Source organism: Phyllobates terribilis, unplaced genomic scaffold, assembly GCF_046119375.1.
Source record: "Phyllobates terribilis strain yellow unplaced genomic scaffold, ASM4611937v1 Scaffold_56__1_contigs__length_8794411, whole genome shotgun sequence".
NCBI classification, from domain to species: Eukaryota; Metazoa; Chordata; class Amphibia; order Anura; family Dendrobatidae; genus Phyllobates; species Phyllobates terribilis.
In genome coordinates this window covers 3,489,237-3,501,740 of record NW_027362816.1, presented here as the reverse complement: position 1 = coordinate 3,501,740, position 12,504 = coordinate 3,489,237, and the positions used below count along the sequence as shown (strand labels likewise).

General features: G+C 47.7%; 1 protein-coding gene across 4 annotated transcripts in view; it reads left to right on the top strand.

The window, feature by feature from the left end:
- The window catches only part of LOC141192235 (uncharacterized), a 634,767-nt gene that overhangs the window by 610,903 nt on the left and 11,360 nt on the right, over positions 1-12,504 (top strand). For all 4 annotated transcript variants that reach the window (XM_073661727.1, XM_073661726.1, XM_073661728.1 and 1 more), the window contains 5 exons: positions 9,139-9,297; positions 9,427-9,603; positions 9,687-9,810; positions 9,894-9,991; positions 10,191-10,281. In XM_073661727.1, the coding sequence (XP_073517828.1) occupies positions 9,205-9,297; positions 9,427-9,603; positions 9,687-9,810; positions 9,894-9,991; positions 10,191-10,281 (583 nt within the window). In that variant the 5' untranslated portion in view covers positions 9,139-9,204. The remainder of the gene's footprint in view (positions 1-9,138; positions 9,298-9,426; positions 9,604-9,686; positions 9,811-9,893; positions 9,992-10,190; positions 10,282-12,504) is intronic.

The window sequence follows — 12,504 nt, the reverse complement described above, 5'->3', positions numbered from 1 at the left end:
TAGGAGGAAAACAGGAGGCATGTTCTTAAATTTCATATGGGTTTATTACTTCATAAACCCAGAAGCCAAACAGAAAAGCAAATAGCCTTTAGATCAGGCAAACAAAGTAAATGTCCTTAGCAGGTCTCTACTCAGCCAGGCTTGTGTGGCACACAAGCTGCGGTAGCGTCCAGTGTCTTGGCTTGGTCTGAAGACAAACATACACTGTAGGCCTTCTACCTCCAAACACACAGACTATGTGCCAAACAACAGACTTCATTTTATAGGCTGTTAACCACACCCAGAGATGAGGTATGTGGGTAGCTGGACCCGCCCATTCTCTCCTAGCTACCCGTAACCCGGCTCCCAGGTGCACCAAACGATCTTCTTAGTGCTTATGTGCTCTAGAGAAACACTCCGGGTTACATCACACAGACCAGCCATCTCTGTGACACATACCTCCCATGGACTACGCGACCATTAGCCACCTTACATACCCCCCCGCCTAAACCTGTGGGGTTGACACCGTTTACTACCAGACAGGGGATTCTCGAGAGAGCATCGGCATTACCGTGTAGCTTCCCTGCTCTATGTTCTACAGGGAAGTAGGAGTCCTGTAGGGCTAAAAACCCGAGGGTGACTCTGGCATTTTTTCACTTTTTTCCCTCATCCATCTGAGTGGAGCATAGTCGGATAATAATCTAAATTTTCGAAATAACAGTACGGTAAGGTGTCCACCGCACACTTTATAGCCGAGCGTTCCTTCTCTATGACCGAATAATTTTTCTCGCAGGAGAACAGCTTTCTACTCAGGTAGAGGACAGGGTGCTCCTCCCCGTGTATCTCCTGGGAAAGGACTGCTGCTAACACGACATCTGAGGCATCTGTCTGGAGTATAAACTCTTTCTTGAAGTCCGGGGCAACCAGGACCGGTTGCCTACACAGAGCCAGTTTCATCTTTTGAAAGGACGTCTCCGCCTCTGCTGTCCACTTGGCCTTGGCTGATTTTGTCCCTTTAAGGAGGTCAGTCAGGGGTGCGGCCATCATGGCGAAGTTTGGGATGAATTTTCCTGTAGTATCCCACGATTCCCAGGAAGGCTCTGACTTGCTTTTTCGACACCGGTCTCAGCCAATTTTGGATTGCTTCTACTTTAATATTTTGGGGTTTTATCTTGACTCTACCCATTACATATCCGAAGTACTTGGCTTCTTATTTCCCCATGCCACATTTCTTTGAGTTTATTGAAAACCCCACCTTCCTCAGAGCATCAAACACAGCCTGAATCTTTTCCAGATGACTCTCCCAGTCTGGACTGAAGATAATAATATTGTTCAGGTATGTTGCAGCATATTGCTTATGGGATGCAAGGATGCAATCCATAGCTCTCTGGAATTTTGCAGGGGCCCCCTGCAGTCCAAACGGCATACGGGCATACTGGAAGCATTCGTCCAGCGTAGAAAACGCAGTCTTCTCTTTGGCTACCTGTGCCATGGGGGTCTGCCAATATCCCTCCGTCAGATCCAAGGTGGTTATGTGCCTTGCTGGCCCAAGCCTCTTGATCAGCTCGACGACGCGTGGCATGTGATATGCATCAAATTTGGAAACCTCATTCAACTTCCGATAGTCGTTGCAAAATCTCCACTCACCATTGGGATTTGGGACCAAGACAATCAGGCTCGACCAACTGCTCTTGGATTCTTCAATGACACTGAGCTTCAGCATACAAGCTACCTCTTTGGATATCAACTCTTGTCGGGCCTCAGGTATCTGATAGGGCTTCAAGTTCACCCGCACATGTGGCTTCGTCAGAACCTTGTGTTCTATGACCCTTGTGCAGCCCGACAATTCCGAGAACAGATCCCTATTCTTCTGCATCAACTCCCAACACTGCTGTTTCTTGGCCTTCGTTAGCATTTCCGCTATTGCGACTCCTCCAACGTCACCTTCTAGCTTGCCCAGCAAGCATGGAGCTTCCACAGCCTCTCTGTCTTGCCACGGCTTGATGAGGTTGATGTGGTATATCTGGTAGAGCTTACGTCGTCCCGGTTGATGAACCTTGTAGTTCGCTTCACCCACTTTTTCCACCCTTGCCACATGGCCAAGAACTTACTTTCCACCGTAGTAATTAGCATGAGGACTCCGGTCTCCCGGATTGAAGTGCCTCACTCTGGCTGACTGGTTGTAGACTCTGGCATGAGCTTCTTGTGCCTGGAGGAGATGTTCTTTTACAATGGGCATCACCTTCACAATCCTCTCCTGCATCAGAGCAACCATGCTCGATGACGCTCCTATGGGGCGTGAATTCGGCTTCCCAGATTTCCTTTGTGACATCCAGAAGACCCTGCGAATGTCGGCCATACAGAAGTTCGAATGGCGAGAACCCTCTAGAGGCCTGTGAAACCTTTCGGTTGGAGAACAACAGATATGGTAGGAGACAGTCCCAGTCTCTACTGTCCCTTTCTATGTCCTTCCTCAGTATACTCTTCAGAGTCTTGTTAAACCTTTCGACTAGGCTATCCGTCTGAGGATGGTATACTGAAGTCCTCAGTTGGGAGATTTGGAGGGCTTTGCATAACTCCCTCATCACCTTACTCATAGAGGGAATTCCCTGGTCAGTGAGTATCTCCCTTTGGTAAGCCTGTTGGGGGGGAAAAAACGTGGACCAACTCACGGGATTTATTCTTTGCGGAGGAGTTTCTCAGTGGAATCACTTCAGGATAGCGTGTGGCATAGTCCAGGATAACCAATATAAATTGATGCCCACAAGCAGATTCAACCAGGGGACTGACCAAGTCCATAGCAATTCTCTCGAACGGCACTTCAATAATGGGCAATGGCACGAGGGGACTTCAAAAGTGAGAGGTGGGGTCGGTTAACTGGCACGTAGTGCAAGACCTGCAATACTTAAATATTTCCCGGTGACATCTGGGCCAATAGAACCTTTGTAAAAGATAATGCCTTACCAACACCAGATGCAGCAAGCCTCCATGATAAAGGCGGGGCCAGCACATGTGCAAAATACTGATGCAGACAGCCACTCACTAACCTACCAATTCATGGAGGGGGGTGGCTGTCTAGTATTATACATGCACACCGATGGAGTCTGCATAGGGCGCCAGTCACACAGATAAGTGTGGTGCACAGTTTCTGGCTTGCAGCTTGTTGATGACACCCATACTATTAGATCAGGCGGGCTGCCCAGCACTATATACGTGCACCCCCACAAGACAGACGCCCCAATTCCCCCAGCCAACACTAAAGAGGCCTGGCCTCATCCTGCAAAAAAATGTGCAAAAAAGATGAAAAATAGTGTAGAAGATAAATACACCACATGAGGTGTTGGTCGATATTTTGGCCAAAATACAGAAGCTCGCAACCCAAACGTCAAGGGTCCTCATACTTGCGAGTCCTAACACTAAACATTAAAAATGGTGAACATTGGACATAATTTCAAAAAACATCACAGTAAGGCTGTATGCCCACTATGCGTTTTTTAAGCTTTTCCGCAGCGGCAATTCCGCTGCAGAAACGCTTAAACGCTTGGTAGAAGGTCTGTCATGTTCCCCAATGATAATCCCATGTGCTGTGCACATGCTGCGGAAATTTCCGCTGCGGATTATCATTGCGGAAAAATCCGCAGCACTACCAATTATTTTGCGGAAGCGCGGCATGTTCGCCGCCATTGACTTACATTGGAACGCATGGAATCCGCATCATTGCATCTGCAGATGCGGAATCCATGCGTTTCAATGTGCGGATGGTACCCGGGTTTGGAGAAGAGGAGACTCTCCTCCGGACCCGGGTACCATAGAACCTGTAAAAAAAAGAATAAAATAAAAAATATACATTATACTTACCTTCTGATGGCCCCCGGTGTCCTTAGCGATGCGTCTTGGCTTGCTGGCAGCTCACGATGGTCTGAAAAGGACCTGCCATGACGTCAATTAGTCATGTGAGGGGTCACGCGACCGCTGATGATGGCAGGTCCTTTAGTCTACCGCGAGCTGCCGGCAAGCCAGGACGCATCGGATAAAGACACCGGGGGCCATCAGAAGGTAAGTATATATTTATTTTTTACCATTCTTTCGGTCACACTATATAAATCCATGCCGGTTGCATGGATTTATATAGTGTGACCAAGTTGTCAAGCACTTTCCAAGTGATGTTAAAATCGCTTGGAAAGCGCTTGTCAACCCGCATGCGGAAATGCTTGTGAAGAACGCTTCACTTCCGTACAATCCGCATGCGTTTTTTCTGCCAAGGAGATGCAGAAACGCTCAGGAAAAAATCCAGAGCATTTCTGCATCGTGGGCACATAGCCTAAAAGATAATGCCTTACCAACACCAGGTCAGATTACCAATGCACTGCAGGATGCAGCAAGCCTCAATGATAAAGGCGGGGCCAGCACATGTGCCAAATACTGATGCAGACAGCCACTCACTAACCTACCATTTCATGGAGGGAGTGGCTGTGTAGTATTATACATGCACACCGATGGAGTCTGCATAGGGCGCCAGTCACACAGATATGTGTGATGCACATTGTCTGGCTTGCAGCCTATTGATGACGCCCATACTATTAGGCTGTGTGCCCACGATGCGTTTTTAATGCTTTTCCGCAGCGTTTTTGCATGTAGAAGGGCAGCAATGTTCCCCAGTGATAATCCGCAAATTTAATTTCCGGTGCGGATTATCATTGCGGAAAAAACGCAGCACTACCAATTATTTTGCGGAAGCGCTGCGTTTTCGCTGCAATTGACTTGCATTAGTACGCGCCAATTCCGAAAGACTGCATCTATACTTGCGTAATTGGCACGTTCTAATGTGCGGATGGTACCCAGTTGTGGAGGACAGGAGACTCTCCTCCACACCCAGGTACCATTAAAAAAGCTGTAAAAAAAGAAGAATAAAATAAAAAATAAATATATACTTACCTTCTGGCGGCCCGCAGTGCACTCCTCCTTGCTTCCCGGCACTTAGCGATGGAATGAAGGACCTGCTCTGATGTCAGAGTCATGTGACGGGTCACACGACGCTGACGTTGGCAGGTCCTTCAGTCTACCACTGCCGGCGGCCGGGACCGAGCGAAGCAAGACAGCGCAGGCCATCGGAGGGTAAGTATAGATTTATTTTTTTACATTCTCTCAGGTCACACTATATAAATCCATGCTGGTTGCATGGATTTATATAGTGTGACCAAGTTGACAAGCACTTTCCAAGTGATGCTAAAATTGCTTGGAAAGCGCTTGTCAACCCGCATGCGGAAACGCAAGTGAAGAACGCTTCACTTCCGCATGTCCCTGGCAGGAAAAAGACATGTACAATCCGCATGCATTTTTTTCTGCAAGGGAGATGCAGAAACGCTCAGGAAAAAATCCTGAGCATTTCTGCATCGTGGGCACATAGCCTTAGATCAGACGGGCTGCCAAGCACTATATACATGCAAGCACACAAGACATATGCCCCAATTCACCCAGCCAACACTAAAGAGGCCTGGTGGGGTATTTATCATGTGGTGTATTTATCTTATACACTATTTTTAATCTTTTTTGCACTGTGCACCCGCCCTATGCAGACTCCATCGGTGTGCATGTATAATACTACACAGTCACCCCCTCCATGAATTTGGTAGGTTAGTGAGTGGCTGTCTGCTTCAGTATTTTGCACATGTGCTGGCCCTGCCTTTATGATGCAGGCTTGCTGCATCCTGCAGTGCATTGGCAATCTGACCTGGTGTGGGTAAGGTATTATCTTTTACTGTGATGTTTTTTGAAATTATGTCCAGTGTTCACCAATAGAACCTTTGCACGATCCGTTCCTGCGTTTTAACCACTCCCAGATGTCCCCCCAAGACATGTGAACGGGCCATGTCCAACACCTTCCGTCTAAAGGGGCCCGGCACTATAAACTGCTCCACACTCTCCTCCCTCACTTTCTTGACCCGGTACAACAACTCCTTACTCATCATAAAATGGGGAAACCTTGTGTCAGTCCCTGACTCCTGTGCAACCCCATTTATAATAGTGACATTATTAAAGGCTTCCTTCAGAGTTAGGTCCCTATGTTGGGCTGACCCAAAATTCTCGCTGGTCACCCCTAACTCTGGAATTGCAGACTCAGGGGGCACTACCTCCTCATCCCCCACAAGGACACAAAAAGGAAACCTGTCTGACTCTGGGTGTGGTGATATCTCATTAGGGTTAATTTTTTTCTTATCTGAGCCAGCGAACTCAGAACCCTTCCTCCACAGATCCCAAAACAAGCAAAAGTCCCAGCCTATAATAATAGGGTGCAACAAGTCCTGAACGACGCCGACCTCGTGGGACTCTGTACCGTGGGCCATTTCAATGTCCACTCTGGCCCGTAGGGTAGTCTTTAGCATCACCATGAATGCGCTGAACGCCGACTTTTTTCCCCGGGATAATTTGGAGGGGGTCACCAGGCTCCCGGAGTCTAGCAGTGCCGTTACTTCCCATCTGTTCACCTTCATGTGACATGCTTGTGGCCCCTCGCTGGGTGGACAGTTCACCCTGCAGGCCGGATAAGCATAATATGAACAACGTTGTCCTATGCTGCAGTCCATCGGCTCAAGGGTCAGGGGATGACGGGCGGCTATATGGCCTGGGCCGTGGCACCGCCAGCAAACAACATCACCTGTATGGACCTTGGGCACCACCTCCCTCGTCCATTTGGACCTTGGAAGTCCCACCACCTTTTGGGCCTGCACCCCATGTTGGGAACTCCAGCATGTAGTGGGCTGCCTTCCCAAGGAACCTTCAACCCCCTGGTATCTCTCGATCAGTCCGACCAGTTAATCCGCATACCGGGGATCACCCTGGGTAACCCAAGGCTGTATGGGCCTCGGCAGGGAGTGCACAAACCGGTCCATCACCACCCACTCTACCATCTGCGCAGGCATTGAGGACTCTGGCTGCAGCCACTTGTGGACCAGGTGCAGCAGGTCAAACATTTGGGACAGAGGTGGTTTGTTCTGGTGATACGAACCCACTGTGCCCTGATAGTCATTGTCAACCCCAAGCGTGCGAGAATCTCACTTTTTTAGCTTGCCATACTCTTTGGCATCCTGCAAAGCTAAATCATAGTACGCCTACTAGGCGTACTTCTGGGGCTCTCCAAGTCAAGTATGGCGACAATACCTCTGCCCACTGCTCTTGTGGAAATTTCTCCCTCTCGGCCACCCTTTGAAACACCATCAGGAAGGTCTCAACGTCATCCCCCGGGGTCATTTTCTGCAAAGCCCATCATACCGCCTTCCGGACATGGGAGTCCTCAGTCGGACCTGGGGTTGGAGCGCTCATCCTGTCCTGGATGGCGGTTGCCAGAAGCTGCATCTGCTGACGTTGTTTCTGCTAGTGCTGCTGGATCTGCTGTAACTACAGCCTGTTGGTCTCCTGTTGATGCTGCTGCGACTGGACCAGGTGTTTCAGCAGGTCCTCCATTTCGTCTGGCGATGCTTGCTGGCTTGCGACAGACTTCACCCAGGGCATGCAGTCCATCCTGTAGCAGTCACACGTCTCTGCTGGTAATGCTACCCGCAAGTCTAACACTAATTGTGGAGGTTTTACTCACTTGGGTGTGACAGGAGGAAAACAGGAGGCATGTTCCTTTAAAAGTTCATGTGGGTTTATTGCTTCATAAACCCAGAAGCCAAACAGAAAAGAAAATAGCCTTTAGATCAGGCAAACAAAGTAAATGTCTTTAGCAGGTCTCTGCTCAGCCAGGCCTGTGTGGCACACAAGCTGGGGTAGCGTCCAGTGTCCTGGCTTGGTCTGAAGACAAACATACACAGGAGGCCTTCTCCCTCCAAACACACAGACCATGTGCCAAACAACAGCCTCCATTTTATAGGCTGTTAACCACACCCAGAGGTGTGGTATGTGGGGGGTAGCTGGACACGTCCATTCTCTCCTAGCTGCCCGTAACCCGGCTCCCAGATGCACCAAACGATCCTCTTAGTGCTTATCTGCCCTAGAGAAACACTCCGGGTTACATCACACAGACCAGCCATCTCTGTGACACATGCCTCCCATTGACTACACAACCATTAACCAACTTAGAATACTTTGATACATATCTGGTTTTATGATTACCCCACGGCTGATGAAAGGGAATCTGTCACCCCCTGGAACTTATCTGACCTCTAATATTGGCATACAGGTGATAGAAATGTGAATCTATACATACCTTTATGCCTCATATTAGAGGTCTGTTTGCTGAGAAATGGCTTTTTATTCAGTGAAGATTCTGATGCTTGCTGGCCTTGGGGAGTGGATTCCCTTTAATAAATACTCACTTAGCCCCATTCTTCGTGCAGATACTAATAAATACAGGACCTATGAGATTTTTACCATATGATAGTTGGATAGTTAGGGGTGTATCATCCATAGCAGCAGCCCACAGGGCCACTATGGTGCCCGTTAAAAAAACACAGAATTTGAGCTTGGTTTAAGTTGGTATCCATGCAGCACATAAATGCTTGTTTACTATGGCCATAAATGAGAAAAAAACTATAAGAAGAAAAATGATCATAAACCCTGCTGTAAATAAATAAAAACCAAACGTGCATTTAAATAAAATAGGGTTCCTAGTAACACTGTTTTTGATCAAAAATAGCATGAAAGCTATCCCACCATGGTAAAATGAACCCATTCTGGATAGTCCTACTCTGCTTAATATTAAAAAACTTACCATGTATCAAAGCCTCAAACTTCTGTGTGTGAATCAGACATGAGAACTAACGTGATAGAAGATTACAGTCCGGGGAAGATGGGAAACATTCATATAGACGACCGGTGGAGATGTAGTCAGTGAAGAACTCTGGCTAAATATGTTTGTAGAGCCGTAGTAGAAGATGAAGATGACGTCGTCCTCCTCATGAAGTAGTTATTTCTCATGTCACGTGTAATGAATATCTCCTGCAGTATTGCTAATGCCGATTGCAGTGTCGGTAAATGAGACGAGAATTAGCTTTATGGAAGATGAGTCTTTGAGAAACGTATTCAGCTACAGACTCCAAGGAAGAAACTGCTTGTTGTCTGTGGCCTAAAATATATAGGTTTTATTACTAGATGTAAAGCAGAAAACTAAATACTGTAAAATAATAAATCTCCTCAAATGTTTCCCCTTATTATCTCCAGTAATTGTATTATTACACAATATCAGATCCTCTCAGTGAAGATCTTCTATTTAAGAGAATTTTCCTTATGGACCCATCAAAGATGGATATGGATAGAGACAAGATGGCAGAGAGGATATTACACCTCACCCTAGAGATCCTCTTCCGTCTTACTGGAGAGGTGAGAGATTCTGATGACGCCACATTACATCAATTTTATCTATGGGAATAACAGATGGACAGAACTGGAGAGGTGAGGACTCTGGAAATGTCTGAAGTGAGATTTATTTATATGTCTTTCCATAACCAGGATTACATATTAGTGAAGACCTCTAGTGAGCGCTGTCAGGACCCTGTGTCTGAGGGATGGGAAAGACCCCTGAGCCCAATCACAGGGGCTCCACCTCACCCCCTGATACATGAGGATATCAATGACCAGAAGATCGTAGAACTCACCTACGAGATGATTGAGCTGCTGACTGGAGAGGTGACACTGCTTCGAATGCTGGGACTTTATACAGTAATGCTATGAAAGGATCGGGGGGATGACTGTATCATTGTATGTGTCAGGTTCCTATAAGATGTCAGGATGTCACTGTCTATTTCTCCATGGAGGAGTGGGAGTATTTAGAAGGACACAAAGATTTGTACAAAGACGTCATGATGGAGGTTCCTCAGCTCCTCACATCATCAGGTAATAGACAGGACTAAATACACACGGCCTATAATTATCTGTATGTAAAGAATAAATTCCGTCCTTGTATGTGTTTCTTCCAGAGCTATCCAGTAAGAGGACAACACCAGACAGATGTCCCCATTCTTTTCTTCCACAGGACTGTAAACAAGAAGATCCCAATGTTCCTCAGGATCATCAGGTAGATGGAGAGAAGGTGTCATGAGATCTCCCCTATGATGTGTAGACGGCTGTGAAGGTCTTGTGTTCAAGTCTTGTTTTATCCACCAGTATTATGTGTTTTCTATTTGTGTAATGAGAACGGTGGAGATGACAGAATTAGAGCTGATCATAGATGTGACTTCTCCATCTGTCTGTGACTTTTACAATATTTGTTTCAGGGTGAAGATCTCACCCATATTAATACTATAGAGGCATATGTGAGGGGTGATGAGTGGTGTAAAGAGGAGATTCCTACATGTGACTACCCAGGTGAGTAGTGACCACTAAATGCAGAGAAGTTACAGATTCTTCTCAGTCACCGGCTGTGGCTGCTTTATCGGTGGTGTAGTCCGGCCGTATCACAATCATATGATCACCATTTTGCCTCTAGACCACAACATTCTCTTCCACCCAAAACTGTTCAAATGATTTTGGGCATTGAAACCCTTTTCCATAGAACTTACAACCTGGAGGATCCACCTACTCACTGTGATTAGGAGACGTTACCTGCCCAGATCTGTAAACCACAAAGCCAGAAAATCACTTAAAAAATATTATGATGGGCCTGTAAGAGAAAGTGGAGGGTAATGATGCTGTTGGCTTCCTAGAACCCTGATATCTTATTGGATGAATCTACCTTTCTCCCTTCTGTTTTGCTGAATGTGCTCATATGGTCCCTACAAGACCAGGTCCAGTCTTTCTGGCCAAACTTCACTTTTATGATCGACAACATTAAATGTGCAGTGAGGCCAAGTGTGAATTTCTGTACAATAACAACAGAGTTTCCCTTTATCCTGACTTTTCAATTTCTTTTAAAACCGACTAATTTCAAACCAAATTGTGATAAACTACACAAAAAAAAACATTACACATGTGACCCGGTGTATCTTTAAGCTAAATTTAAGACTCCTCATCTCTTCACTATTATAAAAAGTTCTCTTTAAATGTCAATATTTCTTGAAACTCATCTGACAGAAAATATTGTCCCTTACGATAGTTTAGATTGCCAAGAGCCACCGAGCCCCATACTCTAATTACCCCAGAGAGGTTTCACCACTAGTTACTCACTACTTACTGATGGAGACTGTTGAGTTTGATCATTTCAGTAGATGTGTTATGGTCTATACTCACAGTTTTGACTATAGTAGTTAGTGCCCAAAATAGTCTGATTTCACCCCTTCCTGCAGCCAGTTTTGTGTTCCTATCTGGGCCCATTTTTCAAATCTGACGTGTGCCACTTTATATGGTGACTAGCTACTGAACTCGTTCTACGCCCGGGTGGTGAGCATTTTTATTGGTATATGGTCTCCCATGCTGGTATGTGTGGTATTTGCTGCCCCCCTCCTGGTATTTGTGCTGCCCCCACCATCTTATCCTGGTATGCATGGCACCCTCATCCCCAATCCAGGTATGCGTGGTACCCCATCCCTCATCCCCAATCGCGGTATGCGTGGCTCCCCATCCCCAATCGCGGTATGCTTGGCTCCCCTCATCCCCAATCGCGGTATGCTTGGCTCCCCTCATCCCCAATCGCGGTATGCGTGGCCCCCCTCATCCCCAATCGCGGTATGCGTGGCCCCCCTCACCCCCAATCGCGGTATGCGTGGCCCCCCTCACCCCCAATCGCGGTATGCGTGGCTCCCCTCATCCCCAATCGCGGTATGCGTGGCTCCCCTCATCCCCAATCGCGGTATGCATGGCTCCCCTCATCCCCAATCGCGGTATGCGTGGCTCCCCTCATCCCCAATCGCGGTATGCATGGCTCCCCTCATCCCCAATCGCGTTATGCGTGGCCCCCCTCATCCCCAATCGCGGTATGCATGGCTCCCCTCACCCCCAGTCCCGGTATGCGTGGCTCCCCTCACCCCCAGTCCCGGTATGTTTGGCTCCCCTCACCCCCATTCCCAGTATGCGTGGCTCCCCTCACCCCCAATCCCAGTATGCGTGGCTCCCCTCACCCCCAATCCTGGTATACGTGGTACCCCTCACTCCACAATCCTGGTATATGCATGGTCCCCTCACCCCACAATCCTGGTATATGCATGGTCCCCTCACCCCACAATCCTGGTATATGCATGGTCCCCTCACCCCACAATCCTGATATGTGTGGCCCCCTCATCCCTTCCACACTGTACACACAAACAAAAAAAATAAACAGTTATACTCACCTTTCTTCTCTGTACTCCAGCGCTGCAGCGTCCTGTTCTGCCGTAGGCCGGGGGAGGAGAGTGGCGTCCTTTTGCTGAAGACACACTGTAAATGTGTCTTCAGTAAAATGGCGAAGGATAGCGCTATGTGCACGCGCCGATCCGACGCCTCACTCCGCCCCCTGTCTCCGGCCAGATTAGAGGCGCAACGCTCCTCCTGGTCAGGTAAGTATGCAAGTATGGCGCCGGAGATCGCGGTATGCGTTCAGTGTCTACACATACCGCGATCTCCGGCGCCATACACCTCCTCTTACCTGCTGTAACGGCTGGATGCCTGCTTCTGTCT